The sequence below is a fragment of the Schistocerca serialis genome, chromosome 10 (assembly GCF_023864345.2).
Source record: "Schistocerca serialis cubense isolate TAMUIC-IGC-003099 chromosome 10, iqSchSeri2.2, whole genome shotgun sequence".
NCBI classification, from domain to species: domain Eukaryota; kingdom Metazoa; phylum Arthropoda; class Insecta; order Orthoptera; family Acrididae; genus Schistocerca; species Schistocerca serialis.
In genome coordinates, this window is record NC_064647.1 from 208,918,731 (window position 1) to 208,940,907 (window position 22,177).

General features: G+C 43.2%; 1 protein-coding gene across 2 annotated transcripts in view; it reads right to left on the reverse strand.

Moving 5' to 3' along the window:
- Nucleotides 1-22,177, reverse strand: part of LOC126424938 (uncharacterized) — a 46,743-nt gene that overhangs the window by 20,311 nt on the left and 4,255 nt on the right. For both annotated transcript variants that reach the window (XM_050087790.1, XM_050087789.1), the window contains exon 2: nucleotides 3,872-3,968. In XM_050087790.1, the coding sequence (XP_049943747.1) occupies nucleotides 3,872-3,949 (78 nt within the window). In that variant the 5' untranslated portion in view covers nucleotides 3,950-3,968. The remainder of the gene's footprint in view (nucleotides 1-3,871; nucleotides 3,969-22,177) is intronic.

Here is a 22,177-nt window from a genome sequence, read left to right on the forward strand (position 1 = left end):
AGAACTAGTTGTGTTACACAAGAACGATATTTTCTGAATCCGTGCTGACTACATGTCAATAAATCGTTTTCTTCGAGGTACTTCATAATGTTCGAATGCAGTGTACATTCTAAAATCCTAATGCAAATCGACATTAGTGAAATAGGCCTCTAATTCAGCGGATTACTCCTGTTACGTAAGTTGAAGACACCACTCCACGTAAAGGTGGCCTCATCTGTGAATAGGATGGATGACACAGATCCCGGAATCGTGGTGCCTGGTGAAGAAACGAGTGACAAAACTGCTCTCGATGTGGAAAGTCTGCCGCTAGTAAGGCCTGCACACGCTGTAAGTGATAAGGGTAGTAACAACTGTCGTGAATGTTCCACACGGTCTTCTGGCTTACCCTGTACTGCCTGGTACTGACACGGCGGTCACCTTCCACAGTGTCAATCACATTTTCCACCAAGTTTGGAGTCTGAACTTTTAGGGTACGTCCATCATGATTTCCTGCTTCCTGAAACGACCCTGTCTCAGACAAAACTGCGAATCACTGTAGCAAACATTGAATGTTGTGGTTGTTGTCGGCTGGGCTAGGTCTCATTATACACTACAGGCCATTAAAATTGCTACACCACGAAGATGACGTTCTACAGACGCGAAATTTAACCGACAGAAAGAAGATGCTGCGATATGCAAGTGATTAGCTTTTCAGAGCATTCACACAACGTTGGCGCCGGTGGCGACACCTACAACGTGCTGACATGAGGAAAATTTCCAACCGATTTCTCATACACGAACAGCAGTTCGCCGGCGTTGCCTGGTGAAACGTTGTTGTGATGCCTCGTGTAAGGAGGAGAAATGCGTACCATCACGTTTCCGACTTTGATAAAGGTCGGATTGTAGCCTATCGAGATTGCGGTTTATCGTATCGCGACATCCAATTACTGTTAGCAGAATATGGAATCGGTGGGTTCAGGAGTGTAATACGGAACGCCCTGTTGGATCCCAACGGCCTCGTATCACTAGCAGTCGAGATGACAGGCATCTTGTCCGCATGGCAGTAACGGATTGTGCAGCCACGTCTCGATCACTGAGTCAACAGATGGGGACGTTTGCAAGACAACAACCATCTGCACGAACAGTTCGACGACGTTTGCAGTAGCATGGACTATCAGCTCGGAGACCATAGCTGCGGTTACCCATGACGCTGCATCACAGACAGGAGCGCCTGCGGTAGTGTACTCGACGACGAACACGGGTGCACGAATGTCAAAACGTAATTTTTTGGGATGAATCCAGGTGGATGATACCTTTGTAATATGGAATCATGAGGAAGAAGACTTGAATGATTTTCTGGTACACTTAAATAGCATCAACCCAAAGATTAAATTTACTATGGAGAAGGAGAAGAATGGACAACTTAACTTCTTGGATGTATCAGTTATCAAACGGGCGGATGGGACCTTAGGCCATAAGGTCTACAGGAAAGGTACACATACCGATCGCTACCTCCATAAGAACTCAAACCACCACCGTAGGCAAAAGAGGGGGGTCATAAAAACACTAGTGGATAGGGCCAATAATATTTGTGAACCAGGCTACTTACAAGAAGAACTAAATCATTTACGAATGGCCTTTGCGAAAAATGGTTATACAAAAAACGAGATTAATCGAGCACTTCACCCAAATAGAAAAATGCCTAAAAATAGGAGACAGCAACAACCATCAGCTGGAAAAGTATTTCTTCCGTTCATCCATAATATCACGGATCGCATTGAAAAAGTACTAGCCAAGTTTCAGGTAGAGACCATTTTTAGACCTACTAAGAAAATTAGTGAATGCCTAAGATCAACAAAAGATGCTCGTCACCCCCTAGCCACCCCAGGGGTATATAAAATTCCGTGTAGTTGCGGCAAGGTTTACATAGGAACTACAAAAAGAAGCATCAATACACGGTTGACGGAGCACAAAAGAAACTGTCGCTTGGGACATATCGACAAATCGGCAGTAGCGGAACATGTTTTTAAGGATGGAGATCACGACATAAAATTTGGTGAAACAAGCGTGCTAGCGAGGACGTCGCACTATTATACACGTATGTATAGAGAGGCAATTGAAATCCACAAACATCAATACAATTTTAATCGTAAAGAAGAAGGATTAAAATTGGATAAGATATGGCGGTCGACGTTGCATCAATCACGTGACAATCGATTGCCTGCAATCGAGAGAACAGACGATAGCCAGAGATAGCTGCACATCGACGCCATGTGACGTGTGGTGGCGCCCCCTACGATCTCTATATAAGCGGCGGCCCCAGCTCCTAGCAGCCAGTCGTCGACTCACCTCGGAAGATGTTCTCCGTAGTTGAGAACGAAACGTCAGGGAGAAGAAGTTCTACAGATCGACCACGGCAACTTAGCCCGGAAGAGTTTACTGATAAATCCAGGTTCTGTTTACAGCATCATGATGGTCGCATGCGTGTTTGGCGACATCACGGTGAACGCACATTGGAAGCGTGTATTCGACATCGCCATACTGGCGTATCACGAGGCGCGTGTTATGGGGTGCCATTGGTTAAACGTGTCGGTCACCTCTTGTTCGCATTGACGGCACTTTCAACAGTGGACGTTACATTTCAGATGTGTTACGACCCGTGGCTCTACCCTTCATTCGATCCCTGCGAAATCCTACATTTCAGCAGGATAATGCACGATCGCATGTTGAAGGTCCTGTACGGGCCTTTCTGGATACAGAAAATGTTCGACTGCTGCCCTGGCCAGCACATTCTCGAGATCTCTCATCAATTGAAAACGTCTGGTCAATGATGGCCAAGCAATTGGCTCGTCACAATACGCCAGTCACTACTTTTGATGAACTGTGGTATCGTGTTGAAGCTGTATGGGCAGCTGTAGCTTTACACGCCATCCAAGCTCTGTTTGACTCAATGCCCAGGCGTATCAAGGTCGTTATTACGGCCAGAGGTTGTTGTTCTGGGTACTGATCTCTGAGGATCTATACACCCAAATTGCGTGAAAATGTAATCACTTGTCACTTCTAGTATAATATATTTGTCCAATGAATACCTGTTTATCATCTGCATTTCTTCTTGGTGTAGCAGTTTTAATGGCCAGTAGTGTAGAACCTTGCTGCCCGCCGTCTGTTGCCATTTGCGTTTCCATAATTAAACACCACGTCGGCAAGCCCTCGATTCGAATACAGAACCATTGTGAACACCGCTTCATCCCATCTACTACAATGTGAGTCAGCAAGAGAAGTGAATCGGACACAACATTACCAGTTACAATGGTAGGTGAAGACGCTAGTGCGTGACGTATGAGGAACAGTACCACCCTCAAGGAGGAAAGCATTTATACTGTTTCTGGCTGCATGGTTCCGCGCGAATTTTAACAACGTATGATTGCGTAAATGGACTCTAGCATGGAAACCATGCATTTCCGGACATAAGTTTTGTTTCGTGTCCTCTCATCGATCAGTGCTACTTTGTACAAGGTGAAAAAAAATGATCCGGTATACCCGCATCGCAGTCGCCCTACCTTGCATGTATGCTGCAGAAACGCCCTTAGACGAAAACCTTTTGATCGCCCCTTTGTCCGCCCCCGCCCCTGGTAGCTGAATGGTCGGCGTGACGCATTGTCAAGCCTCTGGGCCCGGGTTCGATTACAGGCTGAGTCGAGGAATTTTGTCCGCCCGGGGACTGGGTGTTGTGCTGTCCTTATCATCATCCTTTCGTCCTCATCGACTGCAGGTCGCCGAAGTGGCGTCAAATTGAAAGACCTGCACCCGTCCAACAGTCTGCCCAACGGGGGGCCCCAGCCATACGTAAAATAAATGTAAAAAAAATACGAGTCTTTGCTTTGAAACTCACCAAACTGAGGACAGCAATGACGAGCGTGGCGAGCCGCAGATTCGTGATGCAGCAGCAAGTGGATACCCTGCAGCACATCCTGGCTGATGAGTTGTGTCTGTTAATCACCAAGAGCTGAATTAGTACATCATCGAGGAAAAAGAAAAATAATCTGCAAGGCTATAAAATAATAATGTTCTGAAAATGTTCAAAAACTAAAATAAACACAAAACAGTTTCTTAAAAACACCCAACTCTTGTCAAAGTGCCTTAAGGGGACCACACCCTGCCTATCTAACCCATGTTAATTTAGGCAAGTATTTGACCCTTTTCTGAAAAAAGCTATTTGATGCAGGACCTTAATATTTGTACTGTATGTTACATGATGCTAATAGAGTCAACTGTACTAAATAATACTTAATCTATTTTATAGTTTTTAAGAAATACTTCTTTAAATACGAGACCTGTTCAGAAAGTAAGCTCCGATTGACTGCCAAATTGAAACCACAGAGAACATCAGAAATGTTTTACTTGTAACAATTAGCTACAACTTTCAGCTACTTCTCTACGTAGTCGCCGTTCTGACTTAGACTTTTGTCATAGCGTTGTACCAACTTTTCAATAGCCTCATCGTAGAAGGCAGCCGCCAGTGCTTTCCGCCAATTCTCCACGCTGGCCTACACCTCGTTGTCTGTGTCAAAATGTTGTCTTCAAAGACAGCGGTTCATATGACCAGAGATGAAACTCAGGGGGAGACAATTGCGGACTGTATTGTGGGTGATCTAACATTTCCATTTGAAAACGATGCAGGAGCATCTTCATTGCCCCTGCAGAATGCGGCTGAGAATTGTCGTGAAGACGAAACAGCACGACAGTTATGTAATGTTGGCTGCATAGCTTCAGGCGAAATTTCTCACCAGGCCCTCGTACTTGGCGGCAGACACTATTTTCTAGACATCTTTACGCACTCACTGCGAGCTCAGAAATGAGAAGAGCGACGTGATGCTAACTGGGGTTATACTAGAGACACTACCCAACACATCTGTGCAAAGCTTTATCGGATTTTCATAGTCGTTTCCATTTCGCGACCGATCGGAGCTTACTTTCTGAACGCCCCTCGTATATTAACAAAAACTATTAAGTCTTTTCTGCAGAAAATATTTTTTTGGGAACTTCTTAATGGGGCAATATTAATGAATGTAGTACCAGAGGTGGCTTTTTATGTTATGCAGAGTCTCTGAAAATTTCATTCAATTATCTGTGATAGTTTCTGATGAAATGGGACATATGTCCTGAAAATTTTAGTTTAAAGAAAAAACTTTTGAAATTTGTTAAGTTAATTAAAACTGTCCTGCTGCATATGATGGCCCTTCTTTGGCCTCTAACAGGTCTTCCAGCTTCTTTTTCACCTCCCTGGATGTTTGTCTTGCTTTCTTGGCTATATTAGATGCAAACCTGTCTGCATCGCCTATCCTTATTTTATCGCAGTGTTGCAGTCCAGTGATCATGTTTTCACCAGGACTAATTTCCAGCTTTTTCAGTACCCAACACATTCCAGTATTACCACAACTGAATGTAATAACAGCATCATGAACTCATAGCTACATTGTATGCATGCCTACAAATACAGTTTTAGGAAGGCGGTTCCAAATTATGCTGTTGAAACATTCATTTGGGTTCTGTGTCTGCCCATGCAGACATTTCCTTAGAAGGTCAGGATGAGCCAAGTCTCTGAAAATTGATTTAATTGCTGTAATAACAGCAGCTGGAAGAGAACGCTGGTGACAGTAAGATTCTCCAGTTGCCTGGGCCCTATTGTATTTGCACCACGAATTTTCTCCTGAGGGACACAATCCATGACATGGCTTATCAGTAGAGGACTTATGGGAGAATATGGCCCAAACATCTCTCTTCATTGCCTCCAGATTATTTTTTATTTCTCCTAACTGCCGGCCCATAGTGTACCTGCTAGTTTTCTATAACAACTACTCGCTATCACACTTGAACAAAACTAACCGTGTGTTTGAAATCGTGTTGTTTACAAACAGCAGAAACAAAAGAATACCGACCGTTGCATTTCAAGGATAGCCAACATCCCTAACGTGCAATGTAGGGGATATAAAGATCTAAAATATATGCAGAAAAGTGGGTGACAGAAAAGCAGCCGTGGCACATAAACACACGTGGTAGGAAAATGTTCTTCAAATGATCGAAAAAAATTTTTTTCAACGAAATCCTTTTCAGAGTACTTAAATAAAATCTTAATCTATCGAAATATGATGAAAACTGAAAATCGATTTTTTTCGATCTAAATAACGGTGTGGTCCCCTTAAAACAACGCTCACTGCAACTACACTGAACACAATAAAACGGACAACAGCGTAATTTGACCCTCAAAGGAGTGAAGATTTCAATATACGTGTAGATGTATGACCAGAAAACAGGGACGCTTCATTAAACTGAATTTTGATATTTTGTTTAACGAATACGTTATTAACTGGTTTCAGGGACGCAGCTTCGCTCGCATGCTCATATCTCACATACGAGGGTTGAATGAAAAGAAATGCCTCCACCTATGTTAAATGAGTTTGGATGGGAATATTTTAATAAATCAAACGCAGAAATAATATTTAGTATGTGATCTTTAATTACCAGTACTCACTTTTCCGCATAATCATCGGCCAGTTGGATACATTTCTGCCAACGATGAACAAGTTTTCTGAAGCCGTCACGGAAGAACTCGACACAGTGTTTCCGCAACCACAGTCTCACAGTTCTCTCATTGTCTTCATCAGAAGCATGATGATGTCCCCGCAGATCGTCTTTCATTATCGGGAACAGATGGAAGTCAGACGGTGCTAAACCTGGACTGTATGAAGGATGCCGTACGGTGGTGAGATTCAGTCTCTGAAGTTCTGCTATGGTTCCACGTGAAGAGTGTGGTTTGGCACTGTCATGCTGCAGGAAAACATTTCCATTTTCCTTTCGGACCTTTTTTAACCGTCGTTTCAGAGTTCGCAGCGTTGTGATGTAACGCTCTGAATTTATTGATGTTCCACGATCAAGGAAATCAACATGGCCGCTATCGACAGGGGATCTCAAGTTGATTCCGTATTTTACATTTCCGGAAAGCTTTTGACACCGTTCCTCACAAGCGACTTCTAATCAAGGCGGGCCTATGGGGTATCGTCTCAGTTGCGCGACTGGATTCGTGATTTCCTGTCAGGAAGGTCGCAGTTCGTAGTAATAGGCGGCAAATCATCGAGTAAAACTAAAGTGATATCAGGTGTTCCCCAGGGAAGCGTCCTGGGACCTCTGCTGTTCCTGATCTATGTAAATGACCTGGGTGACAATCTGAGCAGTTCTCTTGGGTTGTTCGCAGATGATGCTGTAATTTATCGTCTAGTAAGGTCATCCGAAGACCAGTATCAGTTGCAAAGCGATTTAGAAAAGATTGCTGTATGGTGTGGCAGTTGGCAGTTGACGCTAAATAACGAAAAGTGTGAGGTGATCCACATGAGTTCCAAAAGAAATACGTTGGAATTCGATTACTCGATCAATTCTCAAGGCTGCCAATTCAACTAAGTACCTGGGTGTTAAAATTACGAACAACTTAAGTTGGAAGGACCACATAGACAATATTGTGGGGAAGGCGAGCCAAAGGTTGCGTTTAATTGGCAGGACACTTAGAAGATGCAACAGGTCCACTAAAGAGACAGCTTACACTACACTCGTTCGTCCTCTGTTAGAATATTGCTGCGCGGTGTGGGATTCTTACCAGGTGGGATTGACGGAGGACATCGAAAGGGTGCAAGAAAGGGCAGCTCGTTTTGTATTATCACGTAATAGGGGAGAGAGTGTGGCAGATATGATACGCGAGGTGGGATGGAAGTCATTAAAGCAAAGACGTTTGTCGTCGCGGCGAGATCTATTTACGAAATTTCAGTCACCAACTTTTTCTTCCGAATGCGAAAATATTTTGTTGAGCCCAACCTGCATAGGTAGGAATGATCATCAAAATAAAATAAGAGAAATCAGAGCTCGAACAGAAAGGTTTAGGTGTTCGTTTTTCCCGCGCGCTGTTCGGGAGTGGAATGGTAGAGAGATAGTATGATTATGGTTCGATGAACCCTCTGCCAAGCACTTAAATGTGAATTGCAGAGTAACCATGTAGATGTAGATGTAGATAGATAACACCGTCTGCGTCCAAGAACACTGTGGCCATGAGTTTTGCGGCTGAGAGCTGCGTCTTGAGTCTCTTTTCTAGGGCGAGTCTTTGTGCCGATATTCTATAGACTGACGTTTCGTCTCTGGGTCGTAACGGTGTACCGACGTTTCGTCTCCTGTCACAATTGAATCGAGAAAGGCGTCACCTTCATTCTCGTAACGCGAGAGGAGTTCCTGGCAAATTTCAAGTCTGTTGGCTTTCGTTCTAGGAGTCAGCATGCGGGGTACCCATCGTGCTTCCGATAGCCAAGCAAAGCAATAATGTGACCCACACGTTCTTGTGAAATGCCGATTGTGCTTGCAATTTCTCTCTGAGTGTTACGGCGATCGTCCTGTAGCAATCTGTCAACATTTTGCTTGTGAAATTCGGTGGTTGCTGTCACAGGACGTCCAACTCTTTGTTTGTCACGCTGGTCAGATGTTCCCGCCTCAACATCTTTAGACGTACTCTCCCAACGACGCACACTACTCACATCAACACAGTCACCATAAACTGCTTTCATTCTCTGATGAATCTCCTTTGGGGAGACACTTTCCGTTGTCAAGAATTCAATGACTACACGTTGCTTAAATTGCATTGACCGACCGTATACACAGGGTTCCATACTATACACTGTAACAACACAACCGTTCAATGCCAAGGCTTCCCGCCAACTGGAGCGGTAGAGAAGGGGCTACGGATCAAGCCAGTACCTGCCGCATACCAATGCTGCCAATTGTTGAAGAGTTACGAAAGTGGAGGCATTACTTTTCAGTCAACCCTCGTATATATCCCATTTTCCACACATATTTCTGCACGTATTTTTTGTATTTGTGGCGCATAACGGCCTGCAGTATCTTCTGATTTCAGTGGAATGTGTTCGATGCTCCACTGTTCTACACCATCCGACACCAGAGAGGAGGTTAAATATGTCTCTGGTATCCAGCATAGAGTAAATATCTCTGGAGTGAGGATTCACATGCGCAGAACAGATTATGTGTTGTCAACATACATTGCCGGCCTGGTCACGTGTTCTCGGGACGTCGTGTGTTTGTCCGTATAGCGCCCTGTATATTTCGAATGTCACTACATCCCTAGTACAGACGGATTCTTTTCGTACGTGTCGTGGATTATTTATATATGTTGCCCAGACATTTTAACAGTATGCATTTGATACCGGGAATAAACCAGCTACGTTACTTCCAAGGGCAAGTGATACTGCATTCTGCTTCTTTGCGATAGGTGTCTCAGTTCAGATGCACTCGGTTTTTGGTAGTTTTCGGTATGATACGGCACATTATAGCATTACAGAGCCTGACGTACATTTTTGAAGTGATAGTCTTGCAAAACGACTTGACAGAACGCTAGTACTTTTGCAAGTGTCCTTAAAACACCGAATTTGCCACACATTAGCGATTATATCCCTGCTAATTCGTCCTTTTTTCTGCTATTTCAGCGTATTTATTTTCTCGTTTTTGCGACCTAAAGCACAATTTTTCTTACTGGTGATACTTTGAAGTGTTTATTTAACGCATTTTACGTACTTGCTACCAGTGTATTAAATAAATAGTAGACTGAGTAAGAAGGGGGAAAAAAGGCGGACGGAGAATAAATGTACTATAAAGCAAATATAGTTGGTCATGTAATAGTCAACCCATATAACACCATTTAGGGAAGTGGAAAGTGACACAAATGAAAGAGTTTGGGGACATGTTTACTAATATCTTACGCTTCTTAATAAAATGGTGAAAAAAATAAATTGAAGGCAAAATACACCAAAGAAGATGAATGTGTACTTTGATTAGCTACACTATTGTGTTTTTTACTTGATTTGTGCAGACAATGTATTTAAGCTGAATGCAGAAATTGGTAGTAGGTGCTATGGAAAATTAAAAATAGTTGGTATAGCATCTACCTTCAGCCACACACGTCCAAATTTTTCTCTGTCTAAACATTCCTCTTCAGAGTGTTTTGAACATACTTCGGAATATTTTGGGGGGACAAAATTACTACTCCTTATTTTCTGGAGCCACATCTTTACTCGTTGTCCATCCTTCGGTAAACTAAAATATGAATCACATATAATCATTCTCCATGTCCTAGACACATTTAACATGGTCTCCTACTGTAACTTTGTAGTAAACAAAAAGGTTTTGACACAAATATTATATGAAGACAATTACAGACGCCCCCTCTATTGAATTTATCTGTCTCCCGTCTTCCAAATCTATATTCATAATCGACAAGTCACCGATAAATGCATGGATGATAGTATTTGCTGAAACAACTAACCATTCCCTTTCCTGTTGCACTGCCAAATTTACGAGAGGAAGCGATTGTTTGTAAGCTTTTGTACGAGCCGTAATATCTATTATATAGTCATAAAATCGTAGAAAAATAGGTCTACAGAATCAAGCCTTAATTATAATGCGTCTCGAAATTTTTAAACATAGTACCCATGAAAAGTTAGTATCCCTCCTTTCACATATTTTTCTTTGCATCCGTAGCAACAACAGTAATTCACCATCGCTATTACACTATCAACAAACTGTGAAAACACCAAAAAAATTCTTGATATTATAAACTTCAAACTCTGCGGAAAGCACACACGCACATCGAAGCCCCTAAAACACGTGACAATCCTGGTTTATTGTTGACAACATGCGCAGAACGCAATGCTCACTCCAGAGATATTTACTCTATGGTATCTAGCCATGTGTTATCATCTTTGACCCTGAACCATGCTGATAAAATTGCTGACTCTCTACATTGCTCATTATCGCGACTTGTTGACGAAAAAAACAGCGCGAGTTAGAAATACATTGCGAGTCGTACTTTTAAAGTCTTCAGAGTTAACAAATTACGAGAAGAATATACCAACAGGTCGTTTTCGATAATTTTCATGTTCATCACATCTGACCTCAACCCCAGCGATGGTATTGGTATCTTTCTCCCATATTATTGTTGTCCAAATAATTAATCATGTATACCAGCCTTGCTTCAAATTGCTCCAGGATTCCATGAGTTACGCTTGTATGTCACCACTTAACATCCCCTGCCCCATCCATAGGGTAGCACTAGGTGTGTTACATTCATAGTTCCTCCCGCTAGCAAGTGATATGTGCGACCAGTTTGGTAGAAATTACAACAGACGTTACAGGAATATGCTGTTACTGTGCTGTCTTTGCATCCCCCATCCCGTCCACCCCTGGGGATAAGACGTCGTCAGCACATCAGCACTGAGCCTATAGACCGTAAAAACTATAAATTCGATGTTAATTCGATGCTAATATCAGTCGTTTTCGAATGTTTCACACGTCGCGGCTTCCCAACCTTAATCCTATCCCTAGGGGTAACAGGTGAGTATTACTCCCACACTATTTCTGTATAAATAATAAAAGTACACTAATGGGCATTAAAATTGCTACACCAAGAAGAAATGCAGAAGATAAACGGGTATTCATTGGACAAATATATTATACTAGATCCGACATGTGATTACATTTTCACGCAATTTGGGTGCATAGGTCCCGAGAAATCGGTACCCCAAACAACCACCTCTGGCCGTAATAAAGGCCTTGATATGCCTGCGCATTGAGTCAAACAGAGCTTGGATGGCGTGTACAGCTACAACTGCCCATGCAGCTTCAACACGATACCACAGTTCATCAAGAGTACTGACTGGCGTATTGTGACGAGCCAGTTGCTCGGCCACCATTGACCAGACGTTTCCAATTGGTGAGACATCTGGAGAATGTGCTGGCCAAGGCAGCAGTCGAACATTTTCTGTATCCAGAAAGGCCCGTACAGGACCTGCAACATGCGGTAGTATATTATCCTGCTGAAATGTAGGGTTTCGCAGGGATCGAATGAAGGGTAGAGCCACGGGTCGTAACACATCTGAAATGTAGCGTCCACTGTTCAAAGTGCCGTCAATGCGAACAACGAGGTGGCCGTGTAACCAATGGCACCCCATACCATTACGCCGGGTGGTCCGCCAGTATGGCGATGACGCATACACGCTTCCAATGTGCGTTCACCGCGATGTCGCCAAACACGGATGCGACCATCATGATGCTGTAAACAGGACCCACATTCATCCGAAAAAATTACGTTTTGCCATTCGTGCACCCAGGTTCGCCGTTGAGTACACCATCGCAGGCGCTCCTGTCTGTGATGCAGCGTCAAGGGTAACCGCAGATACGGTCTCCGAACTGATAGTCCATGCTGCTGCAAACGTCGTCGAACTGTTCGTGCAAATGGTTGTTATCTTGCAAACGTCCCCATCTGTTAACTCAGGAATCGAGACGTGGCTGCACGATCCGTTACAGCCATGCTTATAAGATGCCTGTCATCTCGACTGCTAGTGACACGAGGCCGTTGGGATCTCTGACGGCGTTCCGTATTACCCTCCTGAACCCACCGATTACATATTCTGCTAACAGTCATTGGATCTCGACCAACGCGAGCAGCAATGTCGCGATACGATAAACCGCAATCGCGATAAGTTACAATCCGATCCTTATCAAAGTCGGGAACGTGATGGTACGCATTTATCCTCCTTACACGAGGCATCACAACGACGTTCCACGAGGCAACGCCGGTGAACTGCTGTTTGTGTATGAGAAATTGGTTGGAAACTTTCCTCATGTCAGCACGTTGTAGGTGTCGCCACCGGCGCCAACCTTGTGTGAATGCTCTGAAAAGCTAATCATTTGCATATCACAGTTTCTTCAACTTTTGTGGTCCTGTCCTCCTCAGTTGCGCGTAATACCACGGTATGTTGATAAGTTTCACTTATGGACCGTCTGACAGCAACTGAATAAAACACAATTTTAGTGCCATACGCGTTTCGCCTTTATTTTCTGCAAGGCATCATCAGTCGCCTGGAATATGTACATATGTTAGCTATTTTATTTACATTTTTGTCACTGTGCCTATAGGTTATAAACAGTTGTGGTGGTTGGTATTTCCTATTAAGTAGTAATGTTTTGAACTGTACTTACAGGTTGCGTAGACAGTTTCTTACATATTACGCTCCTGTTGCATTTTTGGTGTTGTTCTTCTTCCTATGAGCGCCAATTTGCTGCTTTTCCGCATTCCACAGCAGTATGCACTGAACGCTTGTTTTAATGCAATGTTTTGGTTTCTGTTGCCGACTGTCAAATGTTTCTGCCAAAGATCGAATATTACTGCCAAACTTATGAGTGTAACTATTGTAGTATCTGTGGTCTGTTCGTGTATGCATTTGTGTGTGCGTTTGTGTGTGTGTGTGTGTGTGTGTGTGTGTGTGTGTGTGTGTGTGTTTTGGTGTCGTATTAATTTAATTTTATTGTATTTATTTATTTATTTTTGTTTTTGTCATGTGTGTGTGCGTGTGTGTTTTGGTGTGATATATATTTTTTTGTGCTGTGTGTGTGTGTCTGTCTGTATTTTGGTGTTATGTAATTTTTTTTGTTTTTTTTTTTTGGGAGGGGGGCTGTGTATGTGTGTGTGTGTGTGTGTGTGTGTGTGTGTGTGTGTGTGTGTGTCTGTATTTTGGTGTTATATATATATATTTTTTTACGTTATCATTTCCTTTATTAAGTGTAGTAGGGAGCCTGTGCTGATGTGTGTTTGTTCATTTATCACATGTTTGTTTTCTGCTATGGCTTTCTGGATGTGGAAGTTTTCTTGCATTTGTATAAGATGTTTGTCATTGTTGCTTATTCTCATTATTTTCATTTCTTGTTCCATGTTTGTAGGATGATGGTTGTAGTGTTTTAAATGCTCTGCAAATGTGGAATGGTTTGTTTCATACTTCCAACATCTGATATGTTCTTTGTATCTTGTTTCAAAATTCCTGCATGTCATGCCTATGTATACTGCATCACAACTTTGACATTCAAGTTTATATATTCCTGATTGTTGGAATTTGTCCCTCTTGGTAACTGGCTGGCTTAGGTGTGATTGAAGGGTTTGCCCAGGCTTATATGCTATTTTGTAGCCCTGTCTCTTTAGGATGTTTGCAACTCTGTGTGTTAGTTTATGTGTGTAGGTCATGGTGTACCATCTGGTTCTTTTCTGTGTGGTGTTGTCATTGTGTGTGTTTGTTGAGTGTGTTTGTAAGTTTTCAGCTTGTGAGTTCTTTTGTATTGTGGAAATGTTGTGTTTGTTTTTTATTTGTGTTTTTATTTTTTGATTGAGCCTGTGTACCACATGTGTGTCATACCCATTGTTCCTAGCTATTTGTAAGATCGTGTTCATTTCTTGTTCACTAAAATTGTGTTTTATTCAGTTGCTGTCAGACGGTCCATAAGTGAAAATTATCAATATCACAGTTTCTTCTTCGTGACGGTTAAATTTCGCGTCTGTAGCACTTCAGCTTCGTGGTGTAGCAATTTTAATGGCCAGTAGTGTAATAATATAAATGATGAATCATTAGATACGAAATATGTTTGAAATTGCTCCAGAGTCATGAGTTATCCTACTGTGTCGCCACCTTTTCACTCTCACCCCTATGGGAGATGAAGTGGTTCTTAGCTTACAGTGAGATTCTTTCGAGGTAGAGAGCGAAATCGAACTAGCGGCTTTTGGAGGAGATGTGGAACGCACGTCTGTACATGCAGCAGATACACACATATATACAAAGATATACAGGATGTCCCAGAAGCAATAGTCAAAATTCATGGATATGACAGAAACGACCATTCGAGGCAGAGAATTCCAGTGAATATGGGCTCTAAAACGCATACCTTAACAGCTATGATCATTTCATGATCTTCGATACTGTGACAGAAATCTCTTCTACTACAAGCTCTTTGATTTCCATATTTTGTGAGGAAGTAGCGTGGTCCAAATAAGAAAGAATTATCCACCAAATATGGGCTCTAAAACGCATACCTCAAGATCTATGAGCACTTGTTCCATAGAAGGGATTTGTTTCTACTGCCACATCTTAAGATATGGTAAGCAAAGAGCTTGCATTGGAAGAGATGTGTTTCGCAGTACCAAAGCTCTGAAGATATGCATATTTATAGCCCATGTTTCCTAGGCTTTTTGCTTTGAATGATGACCCCTCTCGTATCGAGCAGTCTTCCAGGTACACCCTATGTATGGAACGTGATAGTAATGTATATTTATGAAGGGTGACTAAATCTTAAGACGAATCAATACATGAAAGAAGTTCAATAGCAACAAGATACCAGAAACCTGGCAAGAATTTCTCAAAACACAGGAACAGACAAGTAAAATTATCCGTAAAGAGAAACTAGACTACGACGAATAGAAAGTAAAAAGAGATAGACACAGACTTCACAAGGAACAACACGGGGACTTTCTACAGGACGTTCAGAGAAAACATGATGAAATACCAAGCACCGTACCTCTGCTTTAGGAGACTGGACGGCACACTAGAGACCAATACCAAGAACAACTGTAACCTCCTAGCGAAATATTTCGAGAAACTCGTAAACGCAGATCACCAACAGATAAACTGGACACAGAGGAACCTCCACCAGACCCAGATAGCGAACCGCCATTGATAGAAGAATTACAAGAAATCATCAAGAACCTCAAGAACAATAGAGAACCAGGAGAGGATGGAGTCATTGCGGAATGCTGGAAGCTACAAGACCTGAATCTCACAAAACACATACACAAAATCATGAAACAGATATGGGAAACAGAAGAGATACCGAAAGAATGGCGAACAGCACAGATACACCCTCCTACACGAGAAGGGGGATCAGTCGAACCCAAACAACTATAGAGGCATCTCACTGTTACCTGTCACATTTAAGATGCTTTGGAAAGCACTGCTGAATAGATTAGCGAAGCAAACAGACCACCTGATTGGCGAATACCAGGCTGGGTTTCGTAAACATACACTCCTGGAAATGGAAAAAGAACACATTGACACCGGTGTGTCAGAGCCACCATACTTGCTCCGGACTCTGAGAGAGGGCTGTACAAGCAATGATCACACGCACGGCACAGCGGACACACCAGGAACCGCGGTGTTGGCCGTCGAATGGCGCTAGCTGCGCAGCATTTGTGCACCGCCGCCGTCAGTGTCAGCCAGTTTGCCGTGGCATACGGAGCTCCATCGCAGTCTTTAACACTGGTAGCATGCCGCGGCAGCGTGGACGTGAACCGTATGTGCAGTTGACTGACTTTGAGCGAGGGCGTATAGTGGGCATGCGGGAGGCCGGGTGGACGTACCGCCGAATTGCTCAACACGTGGGGCGTGAGGTCTCCACAGTACATCGATGTTGTCGCCAGTGGTCGGCGGAAGGTGCACGTGCCCGTCGACCTGGGACCAGACCGCAGCGACGCACGGATGCACGCCAAGACCGTAGGATCCTACGCAGTGCCGTAGGGGACCGCACCGCCACTTCCCAGCAAATTAGGGACACTGTTGCTCCTGGGGTATCGGCGAGGACCATTCGCAACCGTCTCCATGAAGCTGGGCTACGGTCCCGCACACCGTTAGGCCGTCCTCCGCTCACGCCCCAACATCGTGCAGCCCGCCTCCAGTGGTGTCGCGACAGGCGTGAATGGAGGGACCAATGGAGACGTGTCGTCTTCAGCGATGAGAGTCGCTTCTGCCTTGGTGCCAATGATGGTCGTATGCGTGTTTGGCGCCGTGCAGGTGAGCGCCACAATCAGGACTGCATACGACCGAGGCACACAGGGCCAACACCCGGCATCATGGTGTGGGGAGCGATCTCCTACACTGGCCGTACACCACTGGTGATCGTCGAGGGGACACTGAATAGTGCACGGTACATCCAAACCGTCATCGAACCCATCGTTCTACCATTCCTAGACCGGCAAGGGAACTTGCTGTTCCAACAGGACAATGCACGTCCGCATGTATCCCGTGCCACCCAACGTGCTCTAGAAGGTGTAAGTCAACTACCCTGGCCAGCAAGATCTCCGGATCTGTCCCCCATTGAGCATGTTTGGGACTGGATGAAGCGTCGTCTCACGCGGTCTGCACGTCCAGCACGAACGCTGGTCCAACTGAGGCGCCAGGTGGAAATGGCATGGCAAGCCGTTCCACAGGACTACATCCAGCATCTCTACGATCGTCTCCATGGGAGAACAGCAGCCTGCATTGCTGCGAAAGGTGGATATTGTACTAGTGCCGACATTGTGCATGCTCTGTTGTCTGTGTCTATGTGCCTGTGGTTCTGTCAGTGTGATCATGTGATGTATCTGACCCCAGGAATGTGTCAATAAAGTTTCCCCTTCCTGGGACAATGAATTCACGGTGTTCTTATTTCAATTTCCAGGAGTGTATGTCGTGCGTTGAACAGATATGGAACCTTAAGATGATACTGCAACACAAACAGAATATAACCATCACCTTCGTCGACTTCAAGAAGGTGTAAGACTGAATAGACAGAGAAACCCTCTTTAAAATCCTGAAAGAATACAGAGCAAATTGGAAGGAGCTAACCATAATTGAGCAAACACTAACAAACACGACATCTAAAGTGAAGTTCTGTAGAGAGCTCTCAGAACAATTCGAAATCAGAATAGGAGTCAGGCAGGACGACGGCTTCTCGCCTTTGCTGTTCAACGTAGCACTGGACAAAATAGTGAAGGAATGGGAAAAAGACACAGAAAGGAGTCCTTAGGAAAAGTAAGAGTCAAGTGCCTAGCGTTCGCAGACGATTTAGTCATCGTAACGGTGCGAGAAACAGAAACAGTAAGAGCCGTAGAGGAACTACACGAGATCGCAGCCAAGATCGGACTACAGATATCAAACGTGAAAACACAATTCATGAGCACCCAAAAACACCCATCACTACACACAAAATATGGGACAATATACAGAAAATTTGAAGTACCTAGAAGAAACAATAAAGATTACAAGAAGAAATAAGGTACCTAATGAAGAGAGAAGAGCGAAACTAGAGAATGCCTACAAACTGACTTGGAATCACTACAATAAGGAAGCTATCTCACGAAAGGGCAAGCTACGACATTACGAGACAGTGGTGCTACCAGAGGCACTATACGCAGCCGAGACCACAGTAGTACAAGGACAGACACGAATCAAACAGATAGAGAAGACGGAACGAAAAATACTCAGGAAAATATTCGGGGCGACGCAAAAAATTCGGGGTATCGATAAAGAGGCCAGCTGAAGAACTATACGAACACACAGAGAAAATAACAGACCAAATCAGGAGACGAAGACTACAGTTTTACGGACACCTCAGCAGAACGGCACCACATAGGATAACGAGATAGATCTTGCACTGGGTTAGCTCAAGGAAAAACAACAAATGGATGAATGAAGTAAGAAATGACACAAAACAACTCAACATCGCACAGGAAACAATACAAAACAAAACACTCCTTAGGATCCTGATCGCAAGAAACAAACTACAAGAGACACCACACAACAAACGAACACAATGGACCGAACAGAGATGATAAGAACACAGCCAGAGGATAAAGGAACACTGGGCGAACAGGAAAAAAGAGGAGCCGAAGAGAAAACAGGACCTAAAGTGGACCGAAGAACGGAAGCAGAAACACAGCACACGAATCAGGGAAGTTTGGGTAGAACGTAAAGAGAAAACAACAGGGAAATGAGGAAATGGACATAAAGTTTAGTCTAAACGTTTAGACTAGAATTCATGTCCATTTCCCTATTTCCTATTCCCTATACATATATAGAGTTGGTTTCATTTTAAAATTACTAAGTATTGTGTCTACTAGGATACTGCAAAGTAATGTTAGATCATTATTGAAACTGTCTATATTGTGATTTCTTAGTATAATATTTTTGTATTGAGGATTTTGCTATGAGGATTTTCAAGAAGTTTAGAAGTTTTGACCGTAAACTTAAAGGAAGTTCTGAATATGATAAATATGCTCGACTTTTGTACTATCTATATTACCTTATTCTTTGTAAGCCTGTACTTGAGACCACAGACATTGGTCAGAGAGGTTATTTCTTTTAAAGAGACTAACAGTAGTGTGTGCTGGACAGTCTGGCAAAGTACTTGTTTTGAAAAGGATGGAAACTAGCCTGCCATATAGTGGGGCAGCATTATTTACAAAGGATTTGGTAATAATATCTTTTGAGAAAAATTTTGTGTAAATGAGAGGATATGAATGCAAGAATGAGAAAAGCCAATTTTAAGAAAATCCAGTCCGTTTAATATTTTTAACTGTGTAGTTTCTCATTCTTAGAACATTGTGTGTGGTTGAAGTTTGCTGTAGAAATCTTGTAATGCATGATATTGTTTAGTCTTATAGTTGAAGCAAGTTTCATGGAAAGTAATTGTACACAGGATAGTTATTAAGAAATATTTTGCTTGTTCGTCTAAGTATGAAACTTTATGAAGAGGTGTATTATCATGGCCTAATGAGCCATAAATAAACTTGGTATCTTGGTTCTCTTTGATCAGCCATTAAGATTAGTTCCCTTTTTCATTTACTTTCATGACCGTGTTTTTGCATACTCGCGTTGCACACCGTTAGTTGTTTACTGAGAAGCGTTTTTGTAAAAAATTTTGAGGTAACGTCTTTCATTGCACATTGTAAGTACGGCAAACTAAATTTGGTTTTGGACAGTTATTTCAATATTCCTACTAGTTACAGGTTGCAGAGTATACGAGCGTTCCGTGCACAAGATATGCCAATAAATTTAATTACCATCATAGTTCATGTCCATTCTAAGGCACAGTGATTGTCAGAGTGTTATTTGTGAATATATTAGTATCAGTTCTGGCGCTTAATACCAGTAGAAGATTTCACTGAAGTGTTATGTTGTGAATTTACAGTTTTCTCATAAAATCAGATGCGTTAAATTTATCTTCATTTGCTCTTTAATTACAGTAACACCTCTGGTACAGTGATTGTTTGCAAGGCTAAAGATAAAGGTTAGCAATATTCAGGGCCAAGATTTCAATCAGAGTCATTTGTTTTCGTGTCAGGTAGCACATATAATGGATTGCTTTCTCGTCGGCTAGTCTGAATTTCGCGTCGTGTAGCACACAATTCCATTCAAAATTAAATTTTTTACACAGTTCTGTTGCCTTACATTGAAGTTCACACTTTTCAACATCGCAATAAGTTTTATACATTTCTCAGATACCAACCAGACACTAACAAACACGAGTTTAAATGAATATGAACACGTTTTAGCATTTGTTCGAAACTGTTGGCAGCATAAGCTCAAGCCAAATAGTAATAAAAGACACTACTTCCCTGTTGTACGTTATTAGTTGTCAGCATATGCTTCTTTTGTAAATTCTGAGTATTATGTGACCCGTTCTCGTGTGCCCCTCTCCACCAATAGCCAGCCAGACTGCATATGGAAGTATTCACAATAAAAAGATAAATGATATGAAATAGAAATATTACTTAGAAGCGTACATGGTCTCTGTATATGTAATATTACCCAATTCTAGAGGTTGTAGGCGGTACTTAGTTCCGGGACTTTTTTCTGACGATTTTGTTATAAAGTTGAAAGGTATACAGGGTGAAGCGAAATTGGAGCACTCAGTCTTCGCAGCGCGACTCTTCACATGCCAGCGATAAAAAAAAGGTCTGTCATAAAATTTCGTCCAGCGAGTGCATCCGGAAGAGAAAGGAGTTAAAGCGGGGCAATCTCGCAACAGTGTAACCACATGTATGGTAACTACCTTTGTCAGCACATGTTAATTGTGCTGCACAGTTGGTGCATAGGGTAGAGTTTTGGGTTAGGCCATTAAAATAGCTACACCAAGAAGAAATGCAGATGATAAACAGGTATTCATTGGACAAATATATTATACTAGAACTGATATGTGATTACATTTTCACGCAATTTGGGTGCATAGACCCTGAGAAATCAGTAATCAGAACAACCACCTCTGGCCGTAATAACGGCCTTGATACGCCTAGGCATTCAGTCAAACATAGCTTGGATGGTGTGTACAGGTACAGCTGCACATGCAGCTTCAACACGATACCACAGTTCACCAAGAGTAGTGACTGGCGTATTGTGACGAGCCAGTTGCTCGGCCACCATTGACCAGGCATTTTCAATTGGTGAGAGATCTGGAGAATGTGCTGGTCAGAGCAGCATTCGAACATTTTATGTATCCGGAAAGGCCCGTACAGGACCTGCAACATGCGGTCGTGCATTATCCTGCTGAAATGTAGGGTTTCGCAGGGATCGAATGAAGGGTAGAGCCACGGGTCGTAACACATCTGAAATGTAACGTCCACTGTTCAAAGTGCCGTCAATGCGAACAAGAGGTGACCGAGACGTGTAACCACTGGCACCCCACACCATCACGCCGGGTGATACGCCAGTATGGCGATGACAAATACACGCTTCCAATGTGCGTTCAATGTCGCCAATCACGGATGCGACCATCATGGTGCCGAAAAAAATGACGTTTTGCCATTCGTGCACCCAGGTTCGTCGTTGAGTACACCATCGCAGGCGCTCCTGTCTGTGATGCAGCGTCAAGGGTAACAGCAGCCATGGTGTCCCAGCTGATGGTCCATGCTGCTGCAAACGTCGTCGAACTGTTCGTGCAGATGGTTGTTGTCTTGCAAACCTCCCCATCTCTTGACTCAGGGATCGGGACGTGGCAGCACGATCCGTTACAGCTATGCGGATAAGATGCCTGTCATCTGGACTGCTAGTGATACGAGGCCATTGGGATCCAGCACGGCGTTCCGTATTACCCTCCTGAACTCACCGATTCAATATTCTGCTAACAGTCATTGGATCTCGACCGACGCGAGCAGCAATGTCGCGATACGATAAACCACAATCGCGATAAGCTACAAATCCGACTTTTATCAAAGTCGGAAACGTGATGGTACGCATTTCTCCTCCTTACACGAGGCATCACAACAACGTTTCACCAGGCAACGCCGGTCAACTGCTGTTTGTGTATGAGAAATCGTTTGGAAACTTTCCTCATGTCAGCACGTTGTAGGTGTCGCCACCGGCGCCAACCTTGTTTGAATGCTCTGAAAAGCTAATCATTTGCATTTCACAGCATCTTCTTCCTGTCAGTTAAATTTGCAGCACGTCACCTTCGTGGTGTAGCAGTTTTAATGGCCAGTAGTGTAAATGACAGCTCCGCCAATACACTGTTCTTTTATTTGTTG